This window comes from Symphalangus syndactylus, chromosome 21 (genome assembly GCF_028878055.3).
Source record: "Symphalangus syndactylus isolate Jambi chromosome 21, NHGRI_mSymSyn1-v2.1_pri, whole genome shotgun sequence".
Lineage (NCBI taxonomy): Eukaryota > Metazoa > Chordata > Mammalia > Primates > Hylobatidae > Symphalangus > Symphalangus syndactylus.
Genome location: NC_072443.2, coordinates 46,609,175 through 46,622,261, shown reverse-complemented (window position 1 = coordinate 46,622,261; position 13,087 = coordinate 46,609,175). Strand labels below are relative to the sequence as shown.

The 13,087-nt window shown below is 37.6% G+C and overlaps 2 protein-coding genes across 2 annotated transcripts in view; one reads left to right on the top strand and one right to left on the bottom strand.

Annotated features, from left to right (window-relative positions):
- SLC49A4 (solute carrier family 49 member 4) overlaps positions 1-13,087 on the bottom strand; it is a 94,430-nt gene that overhangs the window by 70,973 nt on the left and 10,370 nt on the right. Inside the window, exon 2 of the mRNA XM_055259301.2 lies at positions 11,589-11,682. Coding sequence (XP_055115276.1) covers positions 11,589-11,682 — 94 coding nt within the window. The remainder of the gene's footprint in view (positions 1-11,588; positions 11,683-13,087) is intronic.
- The window catches only part of KPNA1 (karyopherin subunit alpha 1), a 310,494-nt gene continuing 303,899 nt past the window's right edge, over positions 6,493-13,087 (top strand). Inside the window, exon 1 of the mRNA XM_055259297.2 lies at positions 6,493-6,496. The gene's annotated coding sequence lies outside the window, so the exon portion shown is untranslated. The remainder of the gene's footprint in view (positions 6,497-13,087) is intronic.

The window sequence follows — 13,087 nt, the reverse complement described above, 5'->3', positions numbered from 1 at the left end:
ACCTCCCCTCATTTTGTTTCATTCCTTGTTTCTTGTCACATAACTTTTATTTTGTCTTTTTGTTTAAAAGTACATATTAATACATATTCATAGTAGAAAATTTTGAAAAGAAATGCATAAAGAAGAAAAAAATCATCTATAAATGGAATACCCCAATTCAGACAACCACTACTAATATTTTGATTTTCCAGTCTTTCCTTCTTTCAGTTTTTTCCCTAATGCATCTCTCACTCTCTCGATCAATCAATACTTAATCATACATAGGTAACCACAGATACTATACTGAATATACAGCTTATGCACTAAGTCATTTTATAGTCTATCAAGGATTTTCTCATTTCATTATTCTTTATAATAATTGTTAACGGTTTTGTGATATTGTATTATACAGATATATAAAGTCTCATTTAACCATTTTCCTAAAGTTGGACAGTTGTTTCCAACAACTTATTTGCTAATATTAATAATGCTGGTGTGACAATCTTTGCATGTGAATATTAGCTACTTTCAAAATTATTTATTTAGGTTCAGTAAGTTAAAATGTGTGAACACTCTAGATCTTAGGAAATATACTCGCAAACTGTTTTTCAGGAGGGTTAGCAGTACTTTACATTCCCATCAGTAGTAGCTGACAGTGTCTGCTTCATCAGCATAGAGCATCACTATTTAAAGATACACGCACACTGGGTAAGGTGGTGCATACCTGTAATCCTAGCACTTTGGGAGGCCAGGGCAGGTGGATCATTTGAGGCCAGAGTTTGAGACCAGCCTGGGCAACATAGTGAAACCCTGTCTCTACCAAAAAAAAAAAAAAAATAGCTGGGTGTGGTGGCACATGCCTATAGCTTCAGGTACTTGTGAAGCTCAGGTAGGAGGATTGCTTGAGCCCAGGAGATCGAGACTGCAGTGAGCCACAATTGCCTGGGCGACAGAATGAGACCCTGTCTCAAACAAAAAACAAACAAAGAAAACAATAATAAATAAAAATACACACACACACACACACTCTCTCTCTCTCTCACACACACACATGCAAAACTTGGTGATTAGTTTCCTAGTCCTGTTATAACAAATTACCACAAACTTAGTGGTTAAAATAATACAAATGCGTCATCTTACAGTTCCATAAATCAGAAGTCCAACATGGGACTCTAGGGCTAAAATCAAGGTGTTGGCAGGGCTGGGTCCCTTTCAAGAGGCTTTAGAAGAGAATCTGTTTCCCTGATTTTCCAGCTTGTAGTGGCTGCCGGCATTCGTTGGCTCAGCGCCCCCTTCCTCTGTTTTCAAAGGCAGCAACTGCAGTTGCTGGAAAAGGCAAGAAAACATTTCTCTGACTTCTTCTTCCTCAAATCTATCAACCTCTCTCTTTATGATTTTCCTTTATTTTCATGCTTGGAAAAAATATCTTTCCCATGTGGAGATCAGATAAATACCCCCATATTTTGTTTCTCAGCTAAATATTTAACCATTTCGCTTATTTGAATTTATTTTGATACATCATATAACATGAGGATACAAAATGGTCTTTTCCTCCCAAATAGGTAGCCAATTTGCCTGTGGTAGAGACCCCAGGGTCATTCTGTTTTCCTTTTAGTTACAGAGGACCTTAAGTTTTTGCAGGAGTAAAAGCGGCCCTGACAGATAGCTGAGGCCTTGTTATTACTAAGTTCAGGCCAATGAGATTAGAGCAGGAGGACCTCAAGGTCACCTCCATGAAGACAGAACTGTCCTCCCTTCTCTGATTCTTCCTGTGGGTGCAATGTGACCACTGTGCTGATGAACTGGCTGTTGACTATACTGTCAAGGTCATCTCCCTGGGGAGAAGGTTACAAGATAGAGGGAACTCAGGTCCCTAGACAACCTCGTAGATCAGAACTGCTACCTGCTCTGGCCCACCTGCTTACTCTGGACTAATAATAAGAAAGAAATAGTGTCTTGTTTGAACCATGCTATTTTGAGATCTCCTCATTATAGCAACTTAAATTGTCCTCTAACTGAGAAATTAGCTCAAGAATTGGGGTGCTGCATTCACAAAGGCACAACGTATTGGCACTGACTTAGTGGTCAGGCTGTAGGCAGAAAAGGCAGGTGACCTGTGGCCACGGCAATACCACTGCTTGTGATGACCTGGGATTTGCTGGAAAAAAAATCAGAACATTACTCTGTGTTTCTTGCCCCTTACTGAGTTTAGGATGGCACAAGAGAGATATAAAGAATTAGCTGGTTTGTAAGCAGAGATGGAAGGGATAAGAGCTCTGCTAAGGGAATTTCTCTGCCTGAGGCCTGCAATATAAATTTAATGAGAATCCAGAAATTTGAAGCCTCAAGTTGCTTCTGAATCCAAATGGCAGGAAATAAAATGTGCTTCAGAGCCAGTCTAGCAGCAAAAATTAGGTAAAGGGTGATATTTTCCTTCCTAGGCCTACGTTTTTCAGATGGTATCAAGGTGGCTACCACTAAATTGAGAAAATCTGGGATGGGTACCCAAGCTGGTAAAGGAAAGAGGAGATTCAACAGGTATAAGAACCATAAGCAGAAGGAGAAATATTTTGGCATGGCTACATTTCCATGGAACTTACCTGATGTAAATAGACCAAAAGACTATTAAGCATTTGAGGGAAGTGTATTGCCAAGATACTACAAAACACTTCTACCAAAGTTTAAGACTGTTTGATCCCTAAAGTAATCTTCAGGTTCCCAAATCAGCATCAAGCAGAAAGTGAAACATCCAACAACCACTTCAGGCGTGGTCACTGGGAATACTGAACAAAAAAAGAGCCTTCCAGAAGACAAAGCCAAAAGCCACAAACAATAATCAAAGAAATTACTCTCAGAAAGCCACAAAGATCTGACAGAGCCCAGAGATTCTGGATTTTGAGTTGGATGCACTAATTGGACAGGACTTTGAGTTTTCTCCATTGAGGAAGGATGAATATGTTCTCTGCATGGGAAGAGGGGAGCACATGGACACATGGAGGCATCTGACAGCAGAGACTCCTGTCTCCACCTATTTATTCTCCCTTTCTTTGTTTTGGCATGGCATCCTTGAGTTTAACTTCATACATTGCTGCTGAGCTACTTTTCCAACCTCTCTTCCAGATCCATGTGGCCAAGTTTTAAGTCTGCAACCAATGAGATATGGCTAGAAATGACACAAACAGGCCAGGCGTGGGGGCCCACCTCTGCAATCCCAGCACTTTGAGAGGCCGAGGCGGGCAGATTACTCAAGGCCAGGAGTTCAAGACAAGCCTGGCCAACATAAATAACCCCATCTCTACTAAAAACACAAAAATTAGCCGGGCATGGTGGCAGGTGCCTGTAATCCTAGTTACTCAGGAGGCTGAGGCAGGAGAATTGCTTGAACTTGGGAAGTGGAAGTTGTAGTGAGCCAAGATCATGCCACTGCACTCCAGCCTGGGTGACAGAGTGAGACTCCGTCTCAAAAAAAAAAAAGAAAAAAAAAGAAGATGCAGTCACCTGCCTTGGATATCCCATTTCCCCTCCTGTGGGCTAGAATGACAGCATGATACAGACAATAATATCACCCTAGGAGATGCTGGAGCAACAACACAGAAGGGGCTTAGGTCCTGGAGGACCTTTCAGAACAAAGCTGCCTACTTCCCCTGAATAGCCCACTATCGTTTAGACCAGGCGTGTCCAATCTTTTGGATTCCCTGGGCCACACTGGAAGAAGAAGAACTGTCTTGGGCCACACATAAAATATACTAACACGAATGACAGCTGATGAGCTAAGAGAAAAAAAAAGTCATACAAAAAAATCTCATGTTTTAAGAAAGTTTACAAATTTGTTTTGGGCCACATTCGAAGCCATCCTGGGCCGCACACATGCCACAGATTGGACAAGCTTGTTTTAGATTGTTCCTTGAGAGAAAAATGAACTTCTACCTTATTGAGCCTCAATATTTTTGGTTTCTTTGTTACACAGCTCAGTCTGTACTTTACTGATACTAACATATACATATGCTGTCAATAAATGTTGACTGTTGAATTATAAATTTAAATGATGAAATCTGAGAATCAACAATTGTTAGCCATGTCTACTATGTCCATTTTTCTATTCAATTTTCAAAAATGCTCATGTTACTTATAAGTTATCTACTACATTTGTAACACATATTTCTCCCAGTTTGCATTTTAATTTTATAATCTGTTTTGAAGCATAAAGCTGGAAAATGTTGTCAAAATGTTAGCCTAACTCTAACCTGAAAACCCAAATCACGAATCTTTCCCTCTGTGATTTGTGTTTGTTTTCGTTTTTCAGACAGGGTCTTGCTCTGTGGCCCAGGCTGGAGTGCAGTGGTGCAATCTAGGCTCACTGTAACCTCCGCCTCCCAGGTTCAAGTGATTCTCATGCCTCAGCCTCCCGAGTAGCTGGGATTATAGGAATGCACCATGCCTGGGTAATTTTTGTATTTTTAGTAGAGACGAGGTTTCACCATGTTGGCCATGCTGGTCTTGAACTCCTGGCCTCAAGTGATCCACCTGCCTTGGCCTCCTAACCTTCTGTGATTACAGGTATGAGCCACCACTTTCATTGTTTTTATGCTTGGGAAATAAAGCAATGTCTTTAAGATTCATTTTCCCTTATCCTGTCTCATTTTAAATACACAGCTCTCCAATCCATCAGGAATATGTTTTAATGAATGGTGCAAAGTAAGGATTCATTTTTTTAAACTAATATGTAATGAATTTGCAAAAATACATAAACTTCTATTTAATAAAATACGATTTTTCAAATAATCCTACTGATTTTTTTAATTATATGTTAAATTGTTATCAACATCTGCCTCTAGCATATTTTGTTCCTCTAATCATTTTGTTGCAGATAAAGTTTTAATTGTTTGTCCCTTTGGTTATTAAGGGGAAAACAAATCTAAGATCCTTATTTCAAAGGAAAGAATAAACATTTGCAATAGATTTTGAATATATCCTTAATAACTTTCAACTCAGTCTACTTTGAAAATTCTATCCATTCATGATTGTGATGATATACAGGAGGGAGGGTGAGGATTATGAGCAGGAAGGGGCATGCAGGAGACTTCTGGAGTCTGGGCTGAGTGACGGCTACATGGGTATCAGTCTGATGATACACATGTATGTTTTATATACTTCTCTGTATGATGCACTGAACAAGAAAGAAGTCAATAAAAAATTCATAAATGACATTGGGCCCTTGGAAAAAATGTCTCAGAAATAACATATTTCAAAAACAACAAAAAGGTTAAAAAAAGAATTTTCCAAAACTCTAAAGACAATTTTACACACCCCCCCTTTTTTTTTTGAGACAGAGTCTCGCTCTATCACCCAGGCTAGAGTGCAGTGGTGCAATCTCAGCTCATTGCAACCTCCACCTCCCAGATTCTCCTGCCTCAGCCTCCTGAGTAGCTGGGATTACAGGCAAGCACCTCCACGCCCGGCTAATTTTTGTATTTTTAGTAGAGACTGGGTTTCACTATGTTGGCCAGGCTGGTCTTAAACTCCTGACCTCAGGTGATCTGTCTGCCTTGACCTCCCAAAGTACTGGGATTACAGGCATGAGCCATCATGCCCTGCCTTTACACACCTTTTGACTCCCTTTTTTTCCCTCTTAAATGCTTATCATGACTGGTTATCTTTTCTTACAAATCTTTCTTATCTGAAGTCCATCTGACCACTATGCAGAAATAGTCATGAGTTTTACTTGCCTTGAGTTGCCTTGAGTTTTAAGAGTCAAATTAAGGCAAATATATTTATTAAATAAAGACTAATCCTTAATCTGCTTTAAAATAAGACATTAAATGTATTGTGTGATTATATTGTAGGATGGATAAGCATAAAGCTATTTGTTTAATCGATTACTATTTAAAGTGAAGATGTTCTCAAATTTAAATGAGTGTAAGACTAGGGAATAGGAAAGTAGTTCTCAAATTTAAATGAGTATAAGACTAAAAGAGCTTGTTAAAACTGCTCATTCTCAGGGTTCACTCAAGAGCCTAACTAAGTGGGACTGGCTTGGGGCCCAGGGATCTGTATTTTAATAAGCAGGTAGTCTGTGAATTATATTTTAGAAGACACTGATATAGGGGAATCTGAATCTTCTGTATTTTACTGAGAAGAGTCTTACTTCTTAAATCTACCAATTGCTCATTTTTACATCAAAAGATTTACATTTCTATGCTGGGCAAATTTATATATAACCCTTCCTTCTCTTTACTTTTCTTATTATTAAGGCTCTGAGGTGGTGATTTTAGTTTTACTTAGCTAGTGCTTTCAGTTAAAAAGGTAATACAGGCTGGATGCAGTGGCTCACACCTGTAATCCCAGCACTTTGCGAGGCTGAGGTGGGAGGATCACTTGAGCCCAGAATTTGAGACTAACTCAGGCAAAATAGTGGGACTCTGTCTCTACAAAAAATTTAAAAACTAGCCAGGTGTGATGGCACATGCCTGTAGTCCCAGCTACATGGGAGGCTGAGGCAGGAGGATCCCTTGAGCCTAGGAGTTTGAGGCTGCAATAAGCTATGATCACACCACCACACTCCAGCCTGGGCAACAGAGTGTCTCCAAAAAAAAAAAAAAAAAAAAGGTAATAGATGCACATGGTAAAAATATTCCCAAAAGTAGTACAAAATAAAAAGTAAATGTCCTTTCCACCTCAGACTTCTATTCCTCAGATGCTCTTCCCAGAAAAAACAAATGATACCCTTCCCATTTTTTTCTAAGAACATACTAAACATAATCTTCTAAAGTTTGCCTTTTAACTCAACAATATATTTTGGAGATATTTTCATATTAGCACTTATAGGACTTTTACTTCCTTTTCACAGTGCAATATGATTCCATGATATACTGCATCATAATCAGTTCTCTGCTGAAGGCATTTGGGTTACATCCAGCCTTCTGCTATTACAAGCAAAGCTGCACAAACATGGTAATTCTTGCAAACTGATAGAGCTTTATATGTGGGCTAATTTTCTATAAGTGCAAATATAGGTGTAGGTCAAAGGACATGTATATTTGAATCTGGTAAATACTGCCAAAGTGCCCTCCAAATAGGATGATGCCCCAAACTGCTCACACATCAGCAGTGCCTGTTTTTCCCCACATCTCAGGCATAGCACATTATCAATTTTTTTCATCTTTGCCAGTAAATAGACATCTGTCTGCTATTTTAATTTTCATTTATTTAATTACGACAAAAGTTGAATATTCTCCTGAGTTCTCTCGAGTTCGCAAGAAAGAATTCTCTTGAACTTCTCTTGAGTTCATGCCATTTATATTTCAACTTCTGTAATTGCTTGCTCATATACATTACCTATTTTCCTATTGAGTTGCTATTTTTCTTATTGATTTCAAAGAACTAAGGAATTACTCATTTGTCTTATTGTTGCAAATATTTCCCAGTTAACTTGTCTTTTGACTTTGTTTTATAGTATATTCAATCATAATCTAAATTTTTACATAGTCAAATATATCAAGGCTTTCTTTTATGGCTTCTGGGACTTGTGTCTTAATTGGAAGGCCCTCTCCGCCCTCAGATTCTGTAAAACAGTCATGTTCTAATACTTTTATGATTCATTATTTACATGTAAGTCTTTGATCCAGCTGGGATTTACTTATGTGGTAAGGGAGGGATCTAGGTTCTTCTTCCTATTTATTCAGATAGCTAAGCAGCTGTCACAAAATCATTCACTAAACAATTCACCTTTTTCTGTTAGGGTCATTTTAAACATAATCCTGCCAGCTGCAAAGTATTTCACAATGGAGTATATTTCTAGAAAATCTATGTTTACTAGAACCAAACCATTTAATACATGTTGGTAAACGTTAAGTATTGTTAATATTAATGAAAATTACACTGAATTGAAAGATAATGTGGCATCTGTTGCACATGTTTACCTATGTAATAAACCTGCACAGCCTGCACATGCATCCTGGAACGTAAAATAAAATTTAAAAATATACATGGCATGTGTTACGGGAATCACTGGATACACCTGTGATTAAGAGTAGATATAACTTACTATAAGTTCACCCTCCAGAAGTCCTTAAGTTGTTTACAGGGAAAGCAATATAATAATATTTCACACTATAGAGTAATAGCGCTCATTGCAATAGAGTGATGGCTTTTAAAATTTTTGGGGGTATTATTTTGTTCCAGATCATAGAAGAAAAAATGCTTTATAATTTGTTATGCCAAGTTCCTTATTTATCTAAGATGTTATAAGAGAAACGTGGCAAAATAATTTTTTCCTGAATTTTCATCAGTACTATGCAAATAAAATAAATACTGATACTATATATAAGTAGAACACCGTTAGGAAGAGCTTGTCAGAATGCTGCTATTCTCATGTCTTGATACTTAAGGGAGCTAAGATACAGGAAGTCAAGGGTACAGGGGAGCCATTCCAAATGGCTGGGTCAAAAGCTCAAAAAGCTCCGAGTGAAACAAGGCCACAAAAACACAGACTTGTAAATGCTTGTTTCAACACTGGCCTTCCCTGGAACATCGGATGGAGACTGAAGCTTGAAAGTGATGGCTATACACCTGATTTGTTGAAAATACATGTTCCAATTATAGCATTTTCATTTTAACAGCTGCATCATGCATTGTTAATAATACTGCTTAAAAGGTATGCTTAAAGACTACAAAATGAAGTCTTATTTCAAGGGGTTAATACTCCTATATTCTTTATAGATGAATGCATAAGATTGAAAATTTAATTTATACACTCTTTTTATGAAAGATTCAATTTCTGAACTTTTTATTTCTACTTGTTTCCTGTTCTACATTTGTTTACATTTATTTATGAATTGTTTCTTTTTCATACCACCTTCTCCAACAAGATGGAGAGTCAACTCTATTATTCCCAGAATTTTGTATATGGAAAGGATATAAAGGGATATGAGACTGGAGGCAAGTAATAGTATGGATGGCCCAAAACAGAAGAAAAACTAGCAAAAATATTAATAGGTATTTTTTTTTTAGACGGGGTCGCGCTATGTTGCCCAGGCTGGTCTCAAACTCCGAGCACAAGAGATCCACCTGCCTCAGCCTCCCAAAGTGCTGGGATTACAGGTGTGGGCCACTGCACCTGGCCTTAATAGGCATTTTAAAAGAAAGCAGTGTTGAATTTAAGCTTACATGAAAATCTGTACTTAAAATCTGTGGATGCTTGAAAAAATACGCCTCTGGGTGTTTGAAAAATTAAGAGCATCTCAAATACAATAATGAGACTTGTGTTAAAATCTAACTCAGAAGGATGGAAAATTATGATTAGCTTTCCATAGGAACTTAGATGATTGTCTTACCTCCCTTTTCAAATATGAACCCTTGTACCCTAAATTTTCTAGAAAGAGAACACATTCTGAAATTCAAAACTGAACATTTATTTTGAAACTGAAAAATTCTGTTCCAAAAGAAAGTCAACATCTTGTCCCTGAAAGCCACTCTCCCCCACTTCTATGTTCTCCATCTGTTAATGGAATCAACAATTTCAGAGTCCCTTGAGTGAAACTTCCAGCATTATCACCTCCCATCTCTTTTTCTCACACTTCCCCTCAGGTCTGTGCCATCCTTTCCATTCCCCCAACTTCCCACAGCATGGAATCATTCTGGACTCCTTTCTCTTACTTCCCACATCTGGTCCGTCAGCAAATGGACCAGAATATAATCAGAATATAATTACATTTTGAATATTCAAGATGATCAGAATTTGACCACTTCTCACCACTCCCACTGCCACCACTATGTTCCAAGCCACCATCATCTCTCACCTGGTTTATTGCACTCACTTCCCAACTTCTTTTACTTATGCCCATGACCTCAAGCTTCAGTCCATTCTCAAAGGAGCAGCCGAGCACCATGGCACTCTCAGCTCAAAACCCCCAGTGGTTTCCTAGCTCAGAAAAAGCTGAGGAGCTGACGTGGTCTTAAAGAATCTGGTCCCACACTCCCACTACCACTCTATAACTGCTCTGACCTCATTTGCTACCTGCTCTTCTCATGCCACACCAGCCTCCCTGCCAGGCATCCCTGTCCCTCTTCTGCCCTGAACTCTTGCGGTTCTCTCTGCATATAATGCTTGATTCCTAGATACTGCATCATCCATTACTTCTGTCAGGTTTTTATCCCAAAAGGTTATCTTCCCAGTTAGGTTTTTCTTTCTGAAATCTCACCATCCTTTCCTCGCCTTTTCATATCCTTCTTTCCTATTTTGTTTTACCCTCCATAGCACATACTATGTATTTTACTTATTTATCTAGTTTATTGCTGGTTTCCCTGAGTGGAATGAAACTACATCACAAACATAGTATGTAATTTAATGTACATTATATAGTAAATTACTATGTAAATGTACTATGTAATTTACTACATTACATAGTAATTTTTATCTGCTTTGTCTTCTGTCATATTCCCAATGCCCACAAAAGAGGTTGGCACATAGTAGAAGCTCAGTGAATTCTGTTGAATGAATGAATGACCTAATAAATGAACCAACAAAAGAATGACTCCAGCTTGGGGTCCCACTATATCTTTCCAGGTCTTCTGCCAGCAATCTCTACCCCTTATAATCAAGCCTGCATATCTCAATCCATAGTGAATATAACACAGGTCTGATACTAGCGCTCCTCTGATTAAGAGCCTAAGGGGCTTTCCACTATCCAGTGAGGAAAGTACACTGTTAATAATATAGGATGGCATCAAGACCCTTCAGAATCAAAATATCATCTTCTAACCTCATCTCTTTATATCCCATTCTTACACCTTAATCTGTAGACCAGTATCTCTCGAACTTGAGTAATTCATGGGTCCTTCTGAAAGGGAAAAAATGTCTCAACGACTCTCAAGGTCACATTCAAGGACCCCAGTCTGGGAAACACTAATTTAAGAAATTAACATCCTGGTCAACAAAAATACCTTTTTATTGCAGATTATTACTGGTAAAATAATACAGTATCATAACCAATATAAAAACAAAATTTAAAACCTTCATATACCTTACACTCCCTAAGAATAAATCCATGGTCCTAGTTGCAGAAAGGCTGCTATATACAAATAAGACTACCTATCCACCCCAGAAAGGCCTATGCTTACCTGCCTCCATGGCTTCACTCTTGCTATTCCCCCATCCTAGAATACCCTTCCCCTGACTATAGTTACCAACATTCTACTCATCATTCAATGCCAAGTTTAATTACCACCACCTTTATGAACTCTTCTTTTTGATTCCCACAGCCAAAACTTCTCCTAGTCTCTTGAGGCAATTTTGTATTTCTTCTGTAGCATTAACTACACTATTATATATATAGTATGTTATATTATTATACTTACAAATGGTATGTTATACTATTATTTTCTCATGATTATTATTGTTCCTGGATAATATGAAGATTAACTTGCTCTTTTTATTTCCACAACAACTAGTATAGTGTCTTCCATATGACAACTGATGTCAATTAAATTAATCATCATATAGAGTAAAAAAATAAATGCTTCTATAAATATGACCCTTTACCGATCTTCTTTAAAATTTATACACATAATAAAATGAAAAATGTGGGAGAAATGTTATTTACAGGATTTACCTTCTTTTAAGCATTAAGTCTGATATAGGTATGCATCTTAGACCAGTTCCCAAAACCATAAGGAAGGATGTCAGGAGCACAGTTATCCGGAGACCTAAAATGAAACAAAAACATTGAAATTATCTTGATTTTCTCCTAAGTCCAATGTTAAAAATAAAGATTATTTTTAGTCAATCACACTGATATTATGGCTTTTCTGTATAACTTTAAAAATGGAAAAAAAACCAACAAACCCTACATGCTGAAAATGAAATGATGGGCTGGACATGGTGGCTCACACGTGTAATCCTTGCACTTTGAGAGGCCGAGGTGGGCAGATCACCTGAGCTCAGGAGTTTGAGGCCAGCCTGGGCAACATGGTAAAACTGTCTCTACTAAAAATAAAAAAATTAGCCGTGTGTGGTGGATTACACCTGTAATCCCAGCTACTCGGGAGGCTGAGGCATGAGAATTGCTTGAACCTGGGAGGCAGAGGCTACAGTGAGCTGAGATCACACCACTTCACTCCAGCCTGGGCGACAGAGTGAGACTCTGTCTCCAAAAAAAAGAAAAAAGAAAATGAGATGATTCTAACTTTAATGGAAAATAGGAATGTTCATGTCAAAGATAGAGGAAGAAGTTCTATTAGCTCTAATTTTTCAAAAGGAATGTCTAAAATGTTCCGTTCAGATATGATACTTAAAAATATGGCAAATAATTTTAAAAGACTAGATATTTTAGTTTTATATCTCTAATAGAAAAATTTGAATTTTCAAATGTAAGCTGCTAATAAAAAAAAAACTCTTAACTGTCCCTAAAAAGTATTTTAAGGTGATAAATTATTGCCTTAACTTTTCTCAAAACTGACAACTAGGGAACTACATATTTTATAATCAGAACAAGCTCAGGTTGTTAAAGGGTCATAGGAAGCGGTCCTTTAGAACTCTCTGATTATTAATATAATCACAGTCTTTATTTTTTTCTTGATTTATCCGATGGTTTTCATTATAGAATAATGCTTAATAATGTTAAAAAAAATCATGGCTTAGGACTTTAGAAGACAATGTGGATCAGATAGTTTCTTCCCCCTGTATTCCAAACACAATTACTTTGAAAATGTGTGTCAGTGGTTGGTCACACAGAGGGCAAAATATACAAATATAAAAACAAGATAATCAGAAATAGACAACAATAGTCTAGCTATGGCAGAATAATCTAACAGAACTCTATCTTCCTATTGTTGGAATGCTACGCCTCTCTTAATACTAAATTAACATATCTTACTGTTTGTGGCAGCCATATCATACAGGTGGTTCATACAAAGTCTATGGCAAAGGTGGCCACATTGCTTCAAATTTTTCCCAAATCCAACATCACCTTGAAACCACTTCACACAGAGAATAGACATAAACTGATTAATGTAATATTTCTTTTTTTTCCAGGGCTCTCTCTCTCTCTCTTTTGGCAGAGGGTACATGGTTAAATGTTTGGTTTTTAAAGAGCTACTCTGCTTGAAGAAA